The following is an 18,510-nucleotide window of genomic DNA, read 5'->3' as shown; positions in this document are numbered from 1 at the left end:
GCACCTGCTATTTAGCTCATGTTCTTGGAGGCAAACATAGACTGTTCTCAGTGAGTCATTTTAATCTACTTACCATTAAGGAAACAGAAAGAGAACTGGGGAAGGAGTTACACTTGACATACCTCACCCAGCTTCTGCTTAGAGTGCAAGCACCCGAGTCCACGCTTTGCCAGGTAGAACGATTAACAAACACAGAGCATAAAATAGAAGCTTTGGTGTGGTAAAGAAACAGGTAGTTGATAGTTGGGATTTCTAAATTCTAGTCATTGCACAATTACCAAAGATATTTTGGTGCAGGGAAAACACAAATTAACCTGTCTAGTCTTTGATTTCCTTCTCACATATGTGATTTGAATTAGCTACTTTTAAAAGTGCCTTTTAAAACTATATTTACATAATTGCCAGTTTAAACACTAAAGAAGTGGCTCTCTCTCTTTCTCTTTCTCAGCTTGGAGAAAAGATCCCTACCTTAGAGTGCTCATCACTTCCACTGGTTATTATGGGAATCACAGACAGCTAAGGGACCTTCACGCTCCATACAATTGAGAGGTCAATAATGTCACATGATGACACTGTAGGGTTTTTGCAACTCAGAATTGTCTTTAAAGACCTCAGTCCTTTGCATTTATTTATAATCCAGTATAGAATACATGTTTCCTCCTCTCAAATCAGGACAATGTTTTTAAATTAACCTAATGTAAACTTTAGTTTTCCAGCTCACACTAAATAGCCTGGTAACTTTTTTTTTTAAGTTTCTAAAATAAGCCATACCTTTTATGCAAAGCACAGATTACATTCCTATCAAATCTGTTTCGGAAATAAAGGAATCTTTCCACCATCACACTTAATTTCTTTATATCTTATGCTCATTAAATTCACGAGTTAATAGCACATAAATAAAACATGCCTTTTGCTTCATGAATTGCACGTCAAGTGCATGCACTGCACCTTCAAGCCTTGGAAGGGAAAATGAGAAAAACCTGCTAAACCAAGCACGCAAAACCCACCCTCTCTTCTCTTTGTGCAATTTTCAGTACTTTACACGATTTAATTTAGAAACAAATTATGGTGCCGTAGAGTTTCATGTCTTTAAATTAATCTGACATGATGATACCTCCATCCTTATTTCAGTCTGTGCTTTCTTTCCTCAGCGCTTTGCACGTAATGGGGAGACTTCTGCTGCCGATGCGGCTAAACTCTACTGGGCGTTCGTGCGAAGCAAGCAACCAGCCGTGCTCGGTGCTGTGATCACAGTGGTCCTTTATGCTCTGCTGTTTGTCATCTCTTCCTTGATTTTGTACTTGTATTGCCTCAGGTAAGGTGTTTCCATTACTGTGTTTGGTCCTGAATTTGAGGTGTGATGGAAGGAAAGAAGGAAGGAAGGAAGGAAGGAAGGAAGGAAGGAAGGAAGGAAGAAAGGAAGGAAGGAAGAAGAGATTATAATTCTTCAGACAGAATTTCCCCTTGTTACATAAAATTCTTCTTAGGTAAAAACAACAAAACCACAAACTTGGCTTTGGGAGAAAGGGTCTAATTTTGCTGTGGGTCATTGTTCTCGTTTTTCCAGATAATGGGTTAACAGAAACAGAGAATAATTCCTTGACATACAAAAACATTTTAGGAAATTTAATAGGAAAGTCACTGACAATTCTTTTTCCCTTTCCATGTTTCTTTCTTCTCCTACTTCACATCTGCTCACAATTCACCAAGAGAAGAATAACCATCTAGCTTTGGTCATGACTATTCAGATGATCTGGTTTTGCAAATTTGTCAATTACACAAACAAAATGTGTATGGAAACACCATAAAACCAATACATACAAAGAAGAAAAATGGTAAAATGTTTTATCTCATGGTGTTTCCCATGCTGGGAAGATACTCTTCAGCTGAATAACATTCTCCAAAGCTTCTTTCAAGGCCATAGGAAATGTTTATTTGGCTTCTGTCATCAATGTACATCCTTGAACTTATTGCTATGATCAACCTTGTGAAGTTACCCCTTTGGTTTTTTTCTTCTATATTTATAGATTTGTTTTTTTTTTAATGTTCATTTTGCATGGACATTTGTGCATGGTATAAAATGTAGGTCTTTTTACCTGTGTTGCTGTTGAGTATCCAGCCACTCCAACGTTACCTAATAAAGAGACCAAATTTTTCCTGATATATTTTGTCAGCTACTGTGCAGCTCAACTAACCTCCTATTCTCCTGTAGTGGCCCAGCTCTGTCTGTACACTGATGTTCTAAAAGCTACTACAGATTTGTCATAGAGCCTACCAATCTCACTTTTGGGCATAAATTCAAAAGAATTAAAATCATTTGCGCACTGTTCATACTAAGATGTGCAAAGCACCTAGGAATCTACCTGGAGAGAAATAGATGATGATAAATAAATGTATGCAATGAATATCGTAACCACAAAAAAAATGAACAAAGCACTGCAAGGTACATTACTGTGGATGAGACTTGAGGACATTGTGTTAAGTAAAAAGAGCCAGTCACAAACAAAACAAAATGAAACAAAACACAAACAAAAAACTCACAAGTCTTTTGAGATGAGTTTTATAAAACAATCAAAGCCAGAGAATCTGAGTAGAATGGTGGTATTCAGGGACTTATGGAAGAGAAAGCAGATGATTGCCATTTAATAGGTACATAATTTTAAAAGGATTAAGTTGTAGAAATATGCTGTTCAACAATGTATGTATAATTTATGATGTGTTGTGCACACGTGAGGGTAGATCTCACAATAAATTTTCTTCCTAAACTTTTATTTTAAAATGCAGTAAGAAATTAAGACAGTATTTTGGGGGAGTAGAGTGGATAATAAGAATCAATACATGTCTAAAGAAGGTTGTTATAATTGCTGTAGACTTCAGTGGAGGTCTGGGGTAATATTTGATACTTTCATGTGATATGGCCAAAAGAAAGACAGAGATGTGCACGATGCCAGGCAAAGAGAAGAAGAAAAAAGTCACAGTTTTGATGACGTATGAAGCATATTGTTTGTCAAGCCAAAATACTTGAGGATGGCCAGAGTTGGATGAGATTAGCTTGGAAATGTTATCACAGATCCTATGGTTAGAGGATTTATTTTTTTGTCCATGCTAACAGAGTGTGGGTATTTCTATGGAAAAAATTAAGGCAGTGGAGGGCTTTAAATAATTTTCATTTTAGGAAGATCATTTCACTAGTAGAAAGGGAGTTGGATTTAATAGGTGGCAGATGGAAAGCAAGAAAAGCTCATTAAAAAGCCACTGCAATTATCTGAACAAGGAATACCCAAACCTTAGCCAAAATGAATGAGAGTTGAATGGAAAATGGAGGTGTACTTAAGAGATAGGTAAAGATCAGAATAGAATTTGGAGTCTAGATTGAAAGTAAATGGTGAAGGAGAGAATGACATTTCATGTAACTTCAGCTTTTAGATTTGAGCAGATAGGAGATGGAAGCAGCAGTCCATGAGGAACCAATTATTATTTTTTTGGGGGGGTTATATTTATTTTATTTTTTAATTTTTATTTTCTGTTTTTTATTATTATTAATTATACTTTATTCATTTTGTATCCCCCCATAAGCCCCTCCCTCCTCCCCTCCCGATCCCACCCTTCCTCCCCTTTCTGCATGCATGCCCCTCCCCAAGTCCACTGATAGGGGAGGTCTTCCTCTCCTTCTTTCTGATCTTAGTCTATCAGTTCTCATCAGAAGTGGCTGCATTGTCCTCTTCTGTGGCCTGGTAAGGCTGCTCCCCCCTCAGGGGGAGGTGATCAAAGAGCAGGCCAATCAGATTATGTCAGAGGCAGTCCCTCTTCCCATTACTATGGAACCCACTTGGACACTGAACTGCCATGGGCTACATCTGTGCAGGGGTTCTAGGTTATCTCTATGATTATTAATAAATAGGAAACAAATGGTTATGGGTGTTAAAAGACAAATTGAATTTCCATTCAGATTGACTTTGGTATATGTTTTTAAAAGAATTTTGATTTCTGTTTGTGTGTGTATGTATGATCAATGTAGTCATGTGTGTGTAGGTCCTTATGGAACCAGAAGACTATGTCTGATCCCGTGGAGCGAGGGTTATAGGCCATTGTGAGCTGCCCAGTGTGGGTGCTGAGAACTGAACTGTCCACAAGAGCAGCAAGTGTTCTTAATGAATCATATCACCAACCCCCACTTTGAGCTACTCTGATGCTCCCTAAAGAACGTATTGTTTAAGAACTTATGAGGGTAAAGGACAGGGAAGTCCATCCTGACTATGGATTTGCCCTTTTGGAGCCCTGAGTTTCAATGCATGGAAGGAATTACATTATACTGCAGTAGATGCGCTTGACACAGAATGAGAACAAATGGCCAGTATCTGCCTACTTTTTGTTTTCTTACAAAGCTGGGAACAGATGAAATTTAGTTAGAAAAGGAAATCCTTTATAGATGGATAAAATTTGAACCTGTTTCTATGGAAAAATCAAAATTCCACAGGAAGAACATTTTTGAGAACACCCAAGCAAAGCCGATGACTAAAGTCCCTGAAGAGACAGTTACAGCGCAAGTCTAGACGTTTTTGCACATTGCAGACAGATGTTGGCTCTTGATATGAAGTATAGTAAGGTCTGGTGAATTGTAGACACTTGGAGGATTGGGGCAGGGCACAGAGAGAGGTCTCATATGATAGTCATCGCTTGCAGAGTGAAGTCATTGCTCAAGTTGCCTTTCAGTGGACAGACAGATCATTCTCTGTTGTGGCCCTTCCATCACTGACATAGCTTGAGTAGAGTGAGTTGTATTATTTCGACCCAGGGCTGGTTTGTATTTTGACATGTCTTTAAGTGCTCTATGTCATATTGTTAGAGCCCTTACTTTCCTTGGCAAAGACATCTTCTCTAATCATTTGGTTTACATTTAAGCACCCACTCGTAGTTATTAACCCCAAGCAAAGTTATTCAGTTGCTGTGTGACGAGATCACTTTTTGTGTAACATGGTAAAATGTAATACACAAGTATGTATTTGTGAGAGGATTCACATGAATCGTCACTGTATTACTTAAAATGAGTATAGTCTCCAAAAAGTTAAAGAAGTAAAAGAGTAGTCATGAAATTTATTCATCTGTGATTTAAAAAAAAAATACAATGCAGCCACTTTTGATGTGAACTGATAGACTAAGATCAGAAAGGAGAGGAGAACCTCCCCTATCAGTGGACTTGGGGAGTGACATGCATGCAGAAAGGGGAGGGAGGGTGGGATCAGGAGGGGAGGAGGGAGGGGCTTATGGGGGATACAAAATGAATAAAGTGTAATTAATAAAAAAAAATACAAAATAATATTACATGTCATTTCCTCCCACATCAACAAAGCTCCTCTCAGTTAAAATGTTTAGAGTTACACTCCTCATTTGGTCTCTACATTTTAATTATCTAGATTATTCATGAAGTCTGAAAAAGTCAGCACAGAATTTATTTACCAAATAAGTAGACTTTGTTTAGATATCTAAAGCACAAAGACTATCCTGTAGAAAAGTAAACCCCAGAGGAGAGGGACGCTGAATAGCAAATGGAAATTCATTAGGGGCAAGGGTAAGATGGATGAATTATGTGAATATCATAGCCAATAACTAACTTGGAAGAATCCAGCTCAACGAACCTGGGTGAATTTCCTTAACCCTACTCTATGCCTAACTTTGTCTGCTAGAACTGGGTTTGTTCAGAAATTTAATGGAGGGTTTTACTTATATTTTAGAAGCCAATATTTTAGAATAAGTAAGCCAACCCAACAATTCAGCTGAACAACCTCTCCTTGAACCATTTCAAAACATCTTTCTCTGCAAAGGCATGGTGCTAAGTAGACCGGCTCTCTGAAGGAAGCCCTGCCTACAGCAGATACTTGTGGTGAGAAAAGCAGAGAGATTTGCTTTGTTTTGTTTTGTGGCATAGATTTAGTAAAGAGATGCAGAAATCATAAGAGCTTATCTTAGTAAAAAATGCCAGTGAAGATTTGTGCATGCTGACTGACAGGGCTTGACACAGTCAATATATACAGGCAATGCTCTTGTCTTCTCAGGATTTTGGGGCAATACTGATAACAGGTGGAATTATAGAAACACAAAGGAGACAGAGTCAGTGATTCTGGCTGTTAACAGAGAATTTGGTTTAGCTCTGGGCATTGGAAGCTCTTCATTATGGGAACTGGACCCTGCTGAGACTGGCTGACTGGCTCTCATTGCTCCAGCAGCCTGGGTAATTTGTTACTGAAGGGTTTCGGTGCTGAAAGAATTCCCACTCCCCAGGTTCTGATGAGAGAGTTGAATTCAACAAACATTTTGCTTCTGTGCAAGACTCCAAAGAATGAGCATAATTATTTGGCCTTGATTTTGATTTTATAATTTAAAAAAAGGTGTTTGTGTTTTTAATGTTTTCCCTATTATGAAAAAAATGTTATATAGAAACTGTTAAAAAGAATAAAAAAGTAAATTAAAGACCACCATAATGTGATCATCTAGACAAAAAAAGCACTGTTAAACTTTGTCATATTTATTTCCATCTTTTACACCCTGCATGTTTAATTTTACAAAGTTGTAATTGTGTATCATAAGGACAATTCAGCTGTTGTTCCTCCTTAATGTATGATAAACATTTTACTTTCTTTTTTCAGCTATTAAATATTTAATGCTGATACAATTTTACACAACATGCTGTATAAGAAGTAAAAGTATTCAAATTTTCTGGTTCTGTTGCTCTCCTTGTGGAGTTCCTGTCCTCTCTAGATCTTACTATTTCCCTCTTCTTTCATAAGATTCCATGCACTCTGCCCAACAGTTGGCCATAACTCTCAGCATCTGCTTTGATAGTCTGCAGGGCAGAGCCTTTCAGAGGCCCTCATTTGAACACAGGGGTCTTTCCAGAGACTCATACTCCAACCAAGTACCATGCATGGAGATAACCTAGAACCCCTGCACAGATGTAGCCCATGGCAGTTCAGTGTCCAAGTGGGTTCCATAGTAATGGGAAGAGGGACTGCCTCTGACATAATCTGATATGCCTGCTCTTTGATCACCTCCCCCTGAGGGGGGAGCAGCCTTACCAGGCCACAGAAGAGGACAATGCAGCCACTCCTGATGAGATTTGATAGACTAAGATCAGAAGGAGGGAGAGGGGGATCTCCCCTGTCAGTGGACTTGGGGAGGGGCATGGGTGAAGAAGGCAGAAGGAAAGTGGGATTAGGAGGGGAAGAGGGAGGGTTATGGGGGGATACAAAGTGAATAAAGTGTAATTAATAAAAAATAAAAATTAAAAAAACAATAAAACAATAAACCCAGTAAACTCAAAAGCTCAAAAAAAAAAAAGAAGTAAAAGTATTGAAATATATTTTACTGTTGGACAATAGATCGCTTCACATTTTTTTTTCCTGCATTTTATAAATCATTCTGATGGGCCTCTGAAAGCACAGGGCCTTACTCACAGTTAAGTTCTTCTCTGAATAGGACCCTGGAAACCCACACATAGGGTTTACAGGCTAGAATGTACTGAAGAAAACTATGGTAGGATTATCGAGGAGGAAATTTTCATGGGTGTGTGTTTCTACAGCAAATGAGCAGATGTCGGGGAGGCCAGTCTTATAGTCTGTGCTCAGGATGTTAGTAGAAGGACCGGTTCTCTGTTGCTTTGCTACAGGTGCTTTACTTACTACACAGTCTTGCTATCCTCATTCATATCTCTTTGTGAATTGCTCTTTAAATGTCTCCTTTGCCTTTCTTCTAATGATTGTTCAAACGCTTTTGCTCACTCAGTTCTGAGTCCTACGTATAGCAATGATGTTAACTCTTTTGCCGTAGTTTCACCAGAGAATTTCTCCACTTCCTATAGTGGAGAAATTCCTATAGCTTATAGGAATTTCCTATAGAAATTCTATAGGAATTCCTATAGAAATTCCTATAGCCTTATAGTTTGTGTTTGACCTAAAAATGAAGGATATTTAGCAGCATGCGATGATGCATACCTGTAAGTCCAGCACTCAGTAGGCTTAATTATTGCTATCAGTTCAAGGCCAGCTTTGCCTACATAGTATCAGATCAGCCTGGAATAAAAAGCAAGACCCTGTCTAAAAAGAATGAGGCAAAACGAAATGGTAAGATATTTAAGTTCACCACCAGCAAAGCATTACTTTTTTGCAAATTTTATTACTTAAGTAACTCAAAATTTAAAAATAATTCCTCGTGGAAAAATTTAAAATTGTTTTCTTCCTTTTAATGCAGTTTGATCATTTTTTTAAATTAAAATTCTTATTGTAAGCCATGCATACTTCATTTAGTGTGGATGGTGTGAGTAGGTAAACCGAATGTTTTTTTATCTGTTTTCTTTTCCTGGCCTGTTAATTTGATGCAATATTAAAATATTAGTTGCTTTGTCATTCTTTCTTGTTGGATTTGGAAAGGGATGTAAATCCATCATTTTGTGTTTTCACTGTGCTACAGAATGGGCTTCCCCCTTCTACAGCCTATTTTATAAAATTTGTCTTTTTATTAAAGTCAGTGCCTATCTCATACACAGTGTTTCACCTTGAAGCAAACAAATGAACTCTCGGCATACACTGTTTGCATAGTTTAATTGTAAATCCTTTATCTGAATAATATCAAGGATCTGCAGGCCACTTACATGTTTGTTAATATTATACAGAGAATGAGAGATCACAATTAAACTGTAAGTTAGATTCACTTAAGCCTTTAGATTCCTGGAAGGCTATACACAAATTTCAAACACTGGTAATCAAGTTAATTAATTTGGGGTGTGAACTTGCATCTTCTTCATCATTGGTTTAAGAGTTCCAGATAGCATTATAAGTTTTAGCTGCTTTTCTTAGGAAATTTAACTAGGATCAGAGGGAAGGGGAGGAGGACCTTCCTTACCAGTGGACTGGGGGAGGGGCATGGGTTGCGGAAAAGGAGGGAGGGAAGAGGATTGGGAGGGGAGGAGGGAAGGAGCTACAGGCGGGGATACAAAGTGAACAAACTGTAATTAATAAAATAAATATAATTAATACAAAATAAAAATTAAATAAATTTAAAAATAAAAAAATAAATAATTTAACAACCAGTTTTGATGAAAATATCACAAGCCTATTCACTGTCTGGGGGATGCATATGAAATCATCAAAGATTTTCCTCCCTTACAAATCAATCTTTCTTGCAGTATTTTTTTTTATTAAAGCAAAATATTATTTTTCATCTTGATGAAAAAATTCTAAAGTTTCTACAGGTAACATAACCTTAACAGTGTTGCCTGGCTTGCCATCATTCTCTACCCTGACGTACAGAGACTGTGCATGGGAAAACATACGCAGGGATAAACATAGCTCTTACAATTGGGTCCTAAATTGTTCCTCTAAGCCAGTAGTTCTTAACCTTCCTAATGATGCAACCATTTAATATAGTTCCTTATGTTGTGGTGATTCCCAACAACTTTGCTACTTTTATGAATCTTAATGTAAATACCTATGTTTTTTGTGATGGTCATGGGTGACCCCTATGAAAGGGACCTTTGAACCCCCAATGAGGTCATGACCCACAGGTTGAGAACTACTGTTTTAAGTAATCTGACTGTCATCAAAATTGCTCATTGCTATGGGACTATAAGTTAAATGCTTTCTGTCTCTACTTGCTGGAGCCCTGAGCCTCCTGGTGCAGATCCATCTAGGTGCTGATTGCCCTTTGGTCTTGTCTGCAGCAGATGGAGTTGGCTTCTCTCATCCCCACAGGTAGCTAGGAGAAACCGGGGATGATATGAACTGGTTATCCCTCCACACTACATTTTTTTCTTTTAGAAAGACGTAGTAAGAGCTGGGTACTATGGTATGCATACACTTGTAACTTCTGATTTTGAGAGTTTAAAGTAAAGGCCTTACCACAAGCTTGAGCCAGCCTAGGATGCGAGTTTAAAGCTAGCCTGGTGCTTCATAATGAGACAGTATTTCAAAAACAAAGGAGAAAATAACAGGAAAATAAAAATTTCATCAACCTCATCGCTAAAACAACCGAAGCCTACAAATTAGTCAGCTAAGATGAAATGGCTAATTAGAAAGTTTGTCTCATGGTGAAGTGACTTCTGGTAAATTAGCCTGCTTCTAATGCCTCTAGGACAGAAGAAACTGTAACAACTGGCTAGGGTTCAGCCTTTCATATTGTGCATAGAGCATATGAGTTTGCCTGGTGGGTGTTAGGAAGTCATGTCTGCAGTGAAGATGGGCAAAGACTGATGTTGTCTGGTCTCTGGCTTGAGCTGGTTTGGGGTCACTGGCATGAGGAGCTTCCTTAAGTACTCCTGCAGAAGCGTTTGCCTCTGATTGGTGTCAGGACTGTGAGATGGTGTCACTGCCTACGTCTCCCTGTTTCTGGATTTTTGTTTTCTTTAAAGACACTTCCTGAAATTTTTCGGTAACTTTACCACCAAACAGTTGAAGAGCTAAACATCCCACGGATCTTCGTTTTTCTGCTAAGAACCAAGGACAGTTACTTGTGCATAAAATCAGTATGTTGAGTTCACTGTGCCATGTACTTTAAGGTCACATGACTACTCAAGGTAAAATGGGACAGACAAAATAACATGAAATCATTGTACTGAGGAGTAAGGGCAAGCCACTTAACTCATCTCTCCTCTGCCCTGAAACAGACGTTCCTAGAATACAATTTGTTGAATTAAAACAAAAAATTCATGAATGAATGAACATGTTTATTTATAGGATGAAGATAGGGCTTTCCTTTCATATGAAATATAACTGTCAAATTACATGTTCCAGTGGTGGGTGTGTCTCGTTTATAAAACTCTTGATCTTCCACCCAGCATATGAAGAAGTATTCAGTGCACACCACAGCTCTCTTTTGTGTTCAGTCACCTAAACAAAGTCATAAGAACAGATTTCAGTTTGACTGTTTTGGCCTTATCCACTTTTGAAAAATACAGCACGGTGTGTTTGCAGTAGGGTCAATGCAAAAATTTATTTAGCTAAGACATATAACACAAACAACCAAGGCAAATGACAGCTAACCCACAGAGGCAGAACGCTCACTAACTCTCCCCTCGACAGCTCTCTGCTCTAACTTGGTATTTCTTAGTCTCAATTCAACTATCCGAGCCCTCTGCTCTGCCTCCCTGCCCAAGTGGTGTTTTCCCACTAATGATCTGTTAAGTGGGTTAATATGAGCCATGATCACATGCTAAACACTGCAGATGGGTTCCTGGTGATGTTCACGTTGGTAACACTTGCTAGGGAACTGTGCTGCGTGGTGACAGACAGTGCCTCAAATGTGGGTCCGTGGGTCCGACATTTGAGCATCGTTAGTGGTCTTTGTCATTGACATTTCTCATGGCACCAGTACTTCCGTGAGCACTCTGCTTTCCTGGTGACTAAATTTTTAAAAGTGAGTTTAAGTGCAGAAAGTACAGCCGCTTTTCTGGTTGCTTTCACAGAGTGAGTTTCCCTGGAACAGATATTAAATCAGGTCTACCTGCATAATGGGATGTTCCAGTGTCCTCAGAGAAATATCAGTCATTGTGGGCTGACACTAATATAGCCAGTCCTTCCAGACTGGCCCTTAGGAAGGACAGAATCCTAAGCCTAGCCAATATATTGCCAGCTCTCGTAATGTTCTTAGAATTCCTAAGTATAGATTTTTTTTTAATCACATTCCCTTTGAGTTGGCTTAGGGTGATGACACGGCTAGCTCTCACACTGTATGACATTGTTACTGGCAAAGATGCTCCGAACTATGGCGACAGAAGCACAACTAATGAAACCCAAGGTATGAAAACTATACTATAGCAAAGTTGTTCTCATCCTAGGAAATTATAATAGAGTGTAAAAAAAAATACAGAATAAGAGAAAATAACAAGAGGTTTTTTTTTTTTAAATCAAATATCCTGTTTGCACAAGAAATATACGAAGTGCCACAATGAAAAGATAAATAACATTATTCAAAATCAAAATTGACTGGCAGAGGACTTTGTCAAAGAATAGCTGAAAATAGCCAATCAACAGGAGCCAATGCTCAGCATCACTAAATAACAGGAAAATGAAGGTTAAAACCACCACTGAGTAATGGCACACTCCAAAACACTATTCCTCTCAAAAGAATAGAAAAGTGTCTTTTAAAGGGTGTGAGGTTAGATCTCTTATGCTCTGTTGATAAGAATACAAAAACAACACTGCTCTTATATAAAACAGTATGGGTGGAGGGTTCTCAAATAATTAAAACTATAATTTCTATGTGACCTACCGTCCTATCCTATGTCTGCATAAAGGTCCCAGAGGCTTAGAGCTGGATAACTAAGAGGTGAATGCTCAAGTTCTGTGCTGCATTTGTCACAATTAACCAAACAGTCAGAGGCACCCAAATGTCCACCACTAGATGAATTGGATGGAGCAAATGTGGAATATGCATACACTTCAATAGTATTCCTCTTTATCTTACAGCACCTCCTCCTTGGCCAGTCTCTGTCTTGCCAACATCAGGCTGCTGCAGTTCCTGGTCTCTCAAGCTCTGCTCCTGCCCTAGGCCTGGAATCCTAACCTTGTCCCATCCCTGCTGACTTTGCCTCTATCTATCCATCATACTCCCAGAAAATAATAGAATATAATCATATGTGTTCACTAAATTAAAAAAAAAAATGAAGAGTGAATGGGGGGGATGTTTGTCCACTGGCAGAGTGAGATCACACAGATGTTGAAAATGTCAACCCAGTGTCTAGCTACCTGTGATGGCTGTCTCTGGAAATGGGGTAGGGGAACTATTTTGATTTCTTCCCACTGTGGGTAACTTCCTGCTTTCAGAATTTTTCTGAAATTCTGCTTCCCTCTTTATTTCTTCTTTGTCCTCCCTGAGCATTTTTTTAATTTCTTCTATGTATGATTCTGAATGAATTTATGACTTCAGATGGATTCCGTTTACTCTTAAGCATAGTGGTGGGTACTCCCTGGTTTCTAGGAACCCAACTGAACCTACCTTCACGCACATCGTTGCTGGCCTGTTATGGGCCTCAGTGAAGGTATTTGACAGTCCTACTAAAGACCACATGAATTTCAGTGTGTCATAATCATAATAATGGATTTCAGCCAGCTGACTGTTTGCTGTCTAATCAGAGCCCTCCTTCTACTTCCACATCCTAACATAATGGCACAAGGAAGTACTCACCTCAGACATGCATTGACCACTCTGTGTGTAAAATGACCTTTTTTTGGCATAAAATATACATTTGCATTTAAAGCAGTTTATTCCACTTTTTCTTGGAACCCTTAAGGTAGTCCAGTCGCTGCTCACACTTGTCCTTTTTAGCTTGGAAAGAAATGTCATATCTTAGGTTTCTGGAAATGACCCACATTCCAGTAAGAACAAACACAGTAGCGCCTGCCACTCAGCAAGCATGAATTGCTGCATATGTAGGGCATAGGGCAGAGGACTTGGCAAATTGCTTGGTTTCATTGGCCATCATCAGCACCTGTGGCAGAGTATGTGACCTATTTCCACAAACAATAATGCCTAAGGCATTGCAGACAGGTGGAGTGGAATTCTCTTTTTAATTACATTTTGAAGAAATAACTTAAAGTACAAAAAATTCAGGCCTATTGAGAAGTTGGGTTGTTAAAGAAAATCCAGGTTGGCAATGATCACCATATAATGCTGTAATTTTTTTTTAATGTCAGAAAAATATTAGCTCCCTCTTAACAGCATCAAATTTGCAAAAATACTACAAAAATTATATATACCCCCCCTTTGGTTCACTAGTTTGTACGTTCATGGTTGCTTCTTCTCTCCCCATTTCTCACCCAGTGGGAGCCAGTATCTTTCATTTGATATCATTCTACTTTACTGTTACATGAGCACATCTAAAAAACAGCCTACAGAAGAGTTTTTTTTTTCACTTTAGTAATAAGTGTAAGCAACACACAGTTCTAAAACAAAACTAGAACTGTTTTGCATTGTTAAAGGTTTTTTTCTTTTTGAAATTCATCTAATGTAGTGTTAGGATCGTCAGCTCTCTGAGGGGATCATGAAAAATGAAGATTTAAAAAAAAACACATCAAAGGATGAAATATCCTTGTAATCCAAAAGAATACAATCATGTTTGGATATGCATTATTTTTCATGACTAATTATATAACAAAAATACATAACCATGAGTTTTCTCTTTATTTATTTTTATTTACATATACAACCGCCAAGTGTCTTTTTCTTGTTTCTGTAAACTAGCTTTATAGAGCTGTAAAATATGCTGAAAACTAATAAAGGTTTGTAAATTGACTCATTAACAACACATCATGGAGCTTTACATTGGAAAATGCCACCCAAAATGGCAAGAAAAAAATTAAATATGACTAAAATGCAATTAATCTTTGCACAGCTTTCCATATTCCAATGTGCCATTTTGTTCTCTGTCAAAACATTTGTTAACTGTCCTGCAGATCCAAGCTTTGATGTTTACATAATTATTCTTTCACACAGAATAAAAGTGAAATAAAAAGAAGACAGACATTTTCTGGGCAAAAGGAACAGAAGTCAGCAGAAACAGGACTGTAATTCCTAATTAATTCAAAGTTAATTGCATTGTTGATAATCCTGCACTTAAAAATCTTCATATAGGGACTGTTTACAACACCAAGTTGACAGTAATTTAACTCAGTAAATCACCATGGAAACAGAAAGATGTACCTTACATTGAACAAGCAGAAGAGAATGGTCAAGAGCAGCTCTTGCTTAATAAGCCAACCAGTGAATCATTCAGAAAGCTGGGCAAGATTCTCAAAGCAGAGCACAACAGTGGATGCATTCCAAGATGGTGTCAAGCTGGCTAGGGATGCAGCTCTGGGCTAGAGGGTTGCTGCTGCAGATGCAAAATCTTGGGTTTGATTCCCAGCAGGTGTAGATAGATAATCCCACGAGGTATGAAGCTATATAACCAGTCCTGTAATGAATTCAAAATCATTGGCAAATTAACAGACTCATAGATTTTATTCAGAAATACAGATTGCTTTTTCTTTCTTTTTTTTTTTCTTTTTTTTTTTTTTTTTTTTTTTTTTTGCCAATGGTACTATTTTAGAAAGAATCTAATTAGAGGTAGTGAAGTAAAGCTGTTAGTTTATGTGTTTGTTTGAGACAAGGTCTTGCTTTGTAAATCAGGCTGGCCTTGAGCTCATGGAGATCTACCTACTTCTGCCTCCTGGGTGATAGGATTAAAGTTGCACCTAGTACCACACTGGAAGTACCTGCTAAAACTTGAGTCAGCATGAAAGAATAAAAAAAATCTGGACTTATTTATTTTTTTAACTTCTATTTTTTTTTAAGAGTAAGCCTGACTTTTAAAAATCTTAGAATATTAATATAGAATGTTAGGATTAAATTGATTCTTGGATAACAAAATGCAGTGAAGTTGGCTGCCATTATAACAAACAGCTAATGAATTCTAATATGGATTGTCTGGATTAATTAGAAGAAAATCTCATTATTCTGACCACTGAAGTAAAATGCTTCCAATTCTCTAATTGGAATGTTCAAAAGGCACTTCTGTACTATGGCTAAGTCTATTTTTCTTGAGAAATTTATCTGTGAGTATTGTATTTTTGTCATTTCACACACTCCCTTCACCCCTCCAATTCCTCCTGAGTACCCCCACAAATTATAGTCGCTTCATTAATTGTAATTATCGCATACACCTGTGTATATGCATTCATACACACACTGCTGACTCCATTTAGTGTTGTTCATATGTACATATGTTTATGGCAGATCACTTGGGGTTGGATAGACTACAAGGGCCTTTTCCCTGAAGGAAACTGATTCCCCCTCTCTCAGCAGCCATTAATTGCCTGTGTCTCTTCATTTAGGAGGATAGCTTTGTGAAATAACCCCCACCCCCACCGATATATCAACTATTATCGTCAATGTGTTGATCTTGCTTAGGCAACCATATCGTTAAGATGTCATGGAAGCAGCTTCCCTGACATACATAGAAGACACCGTCTTGTACCCTGATCTTACAGTTTTATGCCCTATCCTTTCATAATGTCCCCAGAGCCTTGGGCATGGGGCTACAGATATAGCCTTTGTGTACCCTATAGTCAGAAGCTCATTTTTTTGTAGCAGATGGAGATAATCAACCATCTCAAAAACTCACAAGTGGTCTAACTGAAGAGGACAGCTGGCTAAATATTTTGAGAGTCCAATAAAGACCGCAGTTACCTTTCAAACTTCTTCTGGGTTAGCATATTGACACTGATCCATGAGGGACCTTGGACTAGCCTAGAGGTTACCAACACAGCTCTATTGAAACTAGATCTGGGTAGGTAAAGAGAGACAAAACTACACAAAGACAACAAATAAAGAGGCTCTTCTTTGAGAGTTTCCATCTTACTCTGGGTCTTGACAAAGAAAACATGTTAAAATACATTCAAGTGGATTAGGGCTAGTGTAACAGTTACTTTTCTCTGTAGGAATATTTAACGGAAGATGTTCTTAAACGCTGACTTAATGAAAGTCCAGAATACCCCTGTAGGTGTTATTTAGGAGTGTCAAGGAATTTACGGAGATGAGGAAGGTAGGGGTGGAATAAAGTGGGAAGGGGTATTCTAAAATCAATTTATGAAGAGTGAGTTCAAATTTAACTTTTATGGAAAACCCTAATATTTACCCAATTTGGATTTCCAATTACAATCAAGTATTCCTCCATTCCTGTTAGGCATCACAAACTAGTCAGTAGGCTAACAGGAAATAATAGCAAAACACCCAGATTGCGTTTGTTGCTTTAGAATATATAACTAAGAAAAACTTTAAGTAATTTCTGGAATTTAATTATCAAATCATTTCTGAAGAAAAAAATGAGATAAATGAGCTGAATAAATAGATGTTGATAGGAAAAATGTAACTTGTTCAATACTTTGGAAGAAAAAAAATATATTTAGAAAAGTGAACCCAGCTAAGAATTTTTTTTCTCTAGGTTGCACCATGACTCTTGGATACTAGATGCATTTCAGAGAATCCACAGTGAAGAAAGCAAGTTCTTCATGCCCTATGATTTGGAGATTTCCAATCAGGAGCTGAGCAGCATCATAAAAAGGTCTAAGCAGTGGAGAGGCATCAATGGTGAGAGAAGGAAGGTGAGTTGGAGTGAAGCTGACCTGACAGTGCTGAGGCCTCCCTCCCTCGGCCCAGCCCCACATTAGCTGTGCCTTCCATTGTGCTGTTCTGGAAGCACTGTATGTACTATCTTGCTTGACACCACACCATGGATGCTGGGATTAGATTTTACACTCATTTCAGTTTATTAGTCAAAATGTGGTCTGTTATTCTCTCTCTCTCTCAAACACACACACACACACATATGAATATGGCAAAACTATACAAAAAAAGCTGTGAAAAGCTCAAAGATAGGTGGGGATGGGCATTTGCTCATAAGGGATAGGCTTCAGTGGTTCTTTGAGTAGGCAGGAGGAAGGAAATAATCTTTTCTCCTGTAGTCTTCTGTTGCCTTTGTTAGTGAGTCCCTGGAGTCTCTTCCTTACAGGCACTATTTCTTTTCTTTTCTTTTTCTTTCTTTGTTTCTTTTCTTTGTTTCTTTGTTTCTTTCTTTCTTTTTTTCTTTCTTTCTTTCTCTTTTGTTTTAATTTTTGGAAGCACTTGAATGTTTCCTTCCATGGCCTTGTCTGTCTCATTGTCATCGGAGTTTATGTATGTACCAATTTTTCTTATTTGTTTCTAACTCTATACAGACCATTGGTCTACCCCTTTTAAAATATTGCTCACCTGTTAAAGGCTCTCTTATATACATATTTGACCCAGTAACTTACTTTGATATTTTCAGATGGGTAGCCCAAAGATAAACTACTGCAGTTCAACCCAAATCTATCCCAGACATGTTGTTTAATTAAAACATGCACTCTTTGGGTCAGGACACCAAAGAACTGATTCTCCCATGGCCTTTGAATATAACATTTTCATTTACTGTGAATTACGAAGAACCAGAATGCAGTTTTTCCAAACCTGCCCTCATCTTGTTGCGTTTTATCTGATTAAATCCTATTGAACTTTTTGAGTTTTTCTTCTCTAATCTCTTTTCCTTTGCAGCATAGATGCAGGCCCTTGGTGCCCAGTGTGACAGAGTTGTAGGACCTGGAGAACTGCGACGTCTGTTTGTAATTTCACCCTGCTGTTGCCCCATTTTCACACTGTGAACTCCTTCTCTGCTCTGGTTACCATGATTTTTCTAACATGCAAATGCCACCCTGACTTTCTTCTCATTGGCTGTTTCTCGCCTACTTTTTAAAGTCCTGTCTCCTGCATCTTTATCTCTCACCTTTTCCATTTTGCACACACATTTTAAACAATACACATAACTCATGAAAGTGTGAATAAATTTACAAACATAGGTGTTCAAGGTGGCATGCACTCATTTTTAAAGGAGATTCACCAGTCTGTGTTCACGATCTATTATGAATGTCACTGTCCATGTCTTAATCCAAGGGTCTTCTTTATAGATTT

General features: G+C 38.1%; 1 protein-coding gene across 1 annotated transcript in view; it reads left to right on the top strand.

Annotated features, from left to right (window-relative positions):
- The window catches only part of LOC110559926 (uncharacterized), a gene marked incomplete at its 5' end in the record, with an annotated part of 297,183 nt that overhangs the window by 198,924 nt on the left and 79,749 nt on the right, over positions 1 to 18,510 (top strand). Inside the window, 2 exons of the mRNA XM_021655579.2 lie at positions 1,152 to 1,315; positions 16,970 to 17,129. Coding sequence (XP_021511254.2) covers positions 1,152 to 1,315; positions 16,970 to 17,129 — 324 coding nt within the window. The remainder of the gene's footprint in view (positions 1 to 1,151; positions 1,316 to 16,969; positions 17,130 to 18,510) is intronic.

This window comes from Meriones unguiculatus, chromosome 19 (genome assembly GCF_030254825.1).
Source record: "Meriones unguiculatus strain TT.TT164.6M chromosome 19, Bangor_MerUng_6.1, whole genome shotgun sequence".
NCBI classification, from domain to species: Eukaryota; Metazoa; Chordata; class Mammalia; order Rodentia; family Muridae; genus Meriones; species Meriones unguiculatus.
Note: the sequence above shows the minus strand (reverse complement) of the source record. Positions and strands in the feature narration are given on the sequence as shown.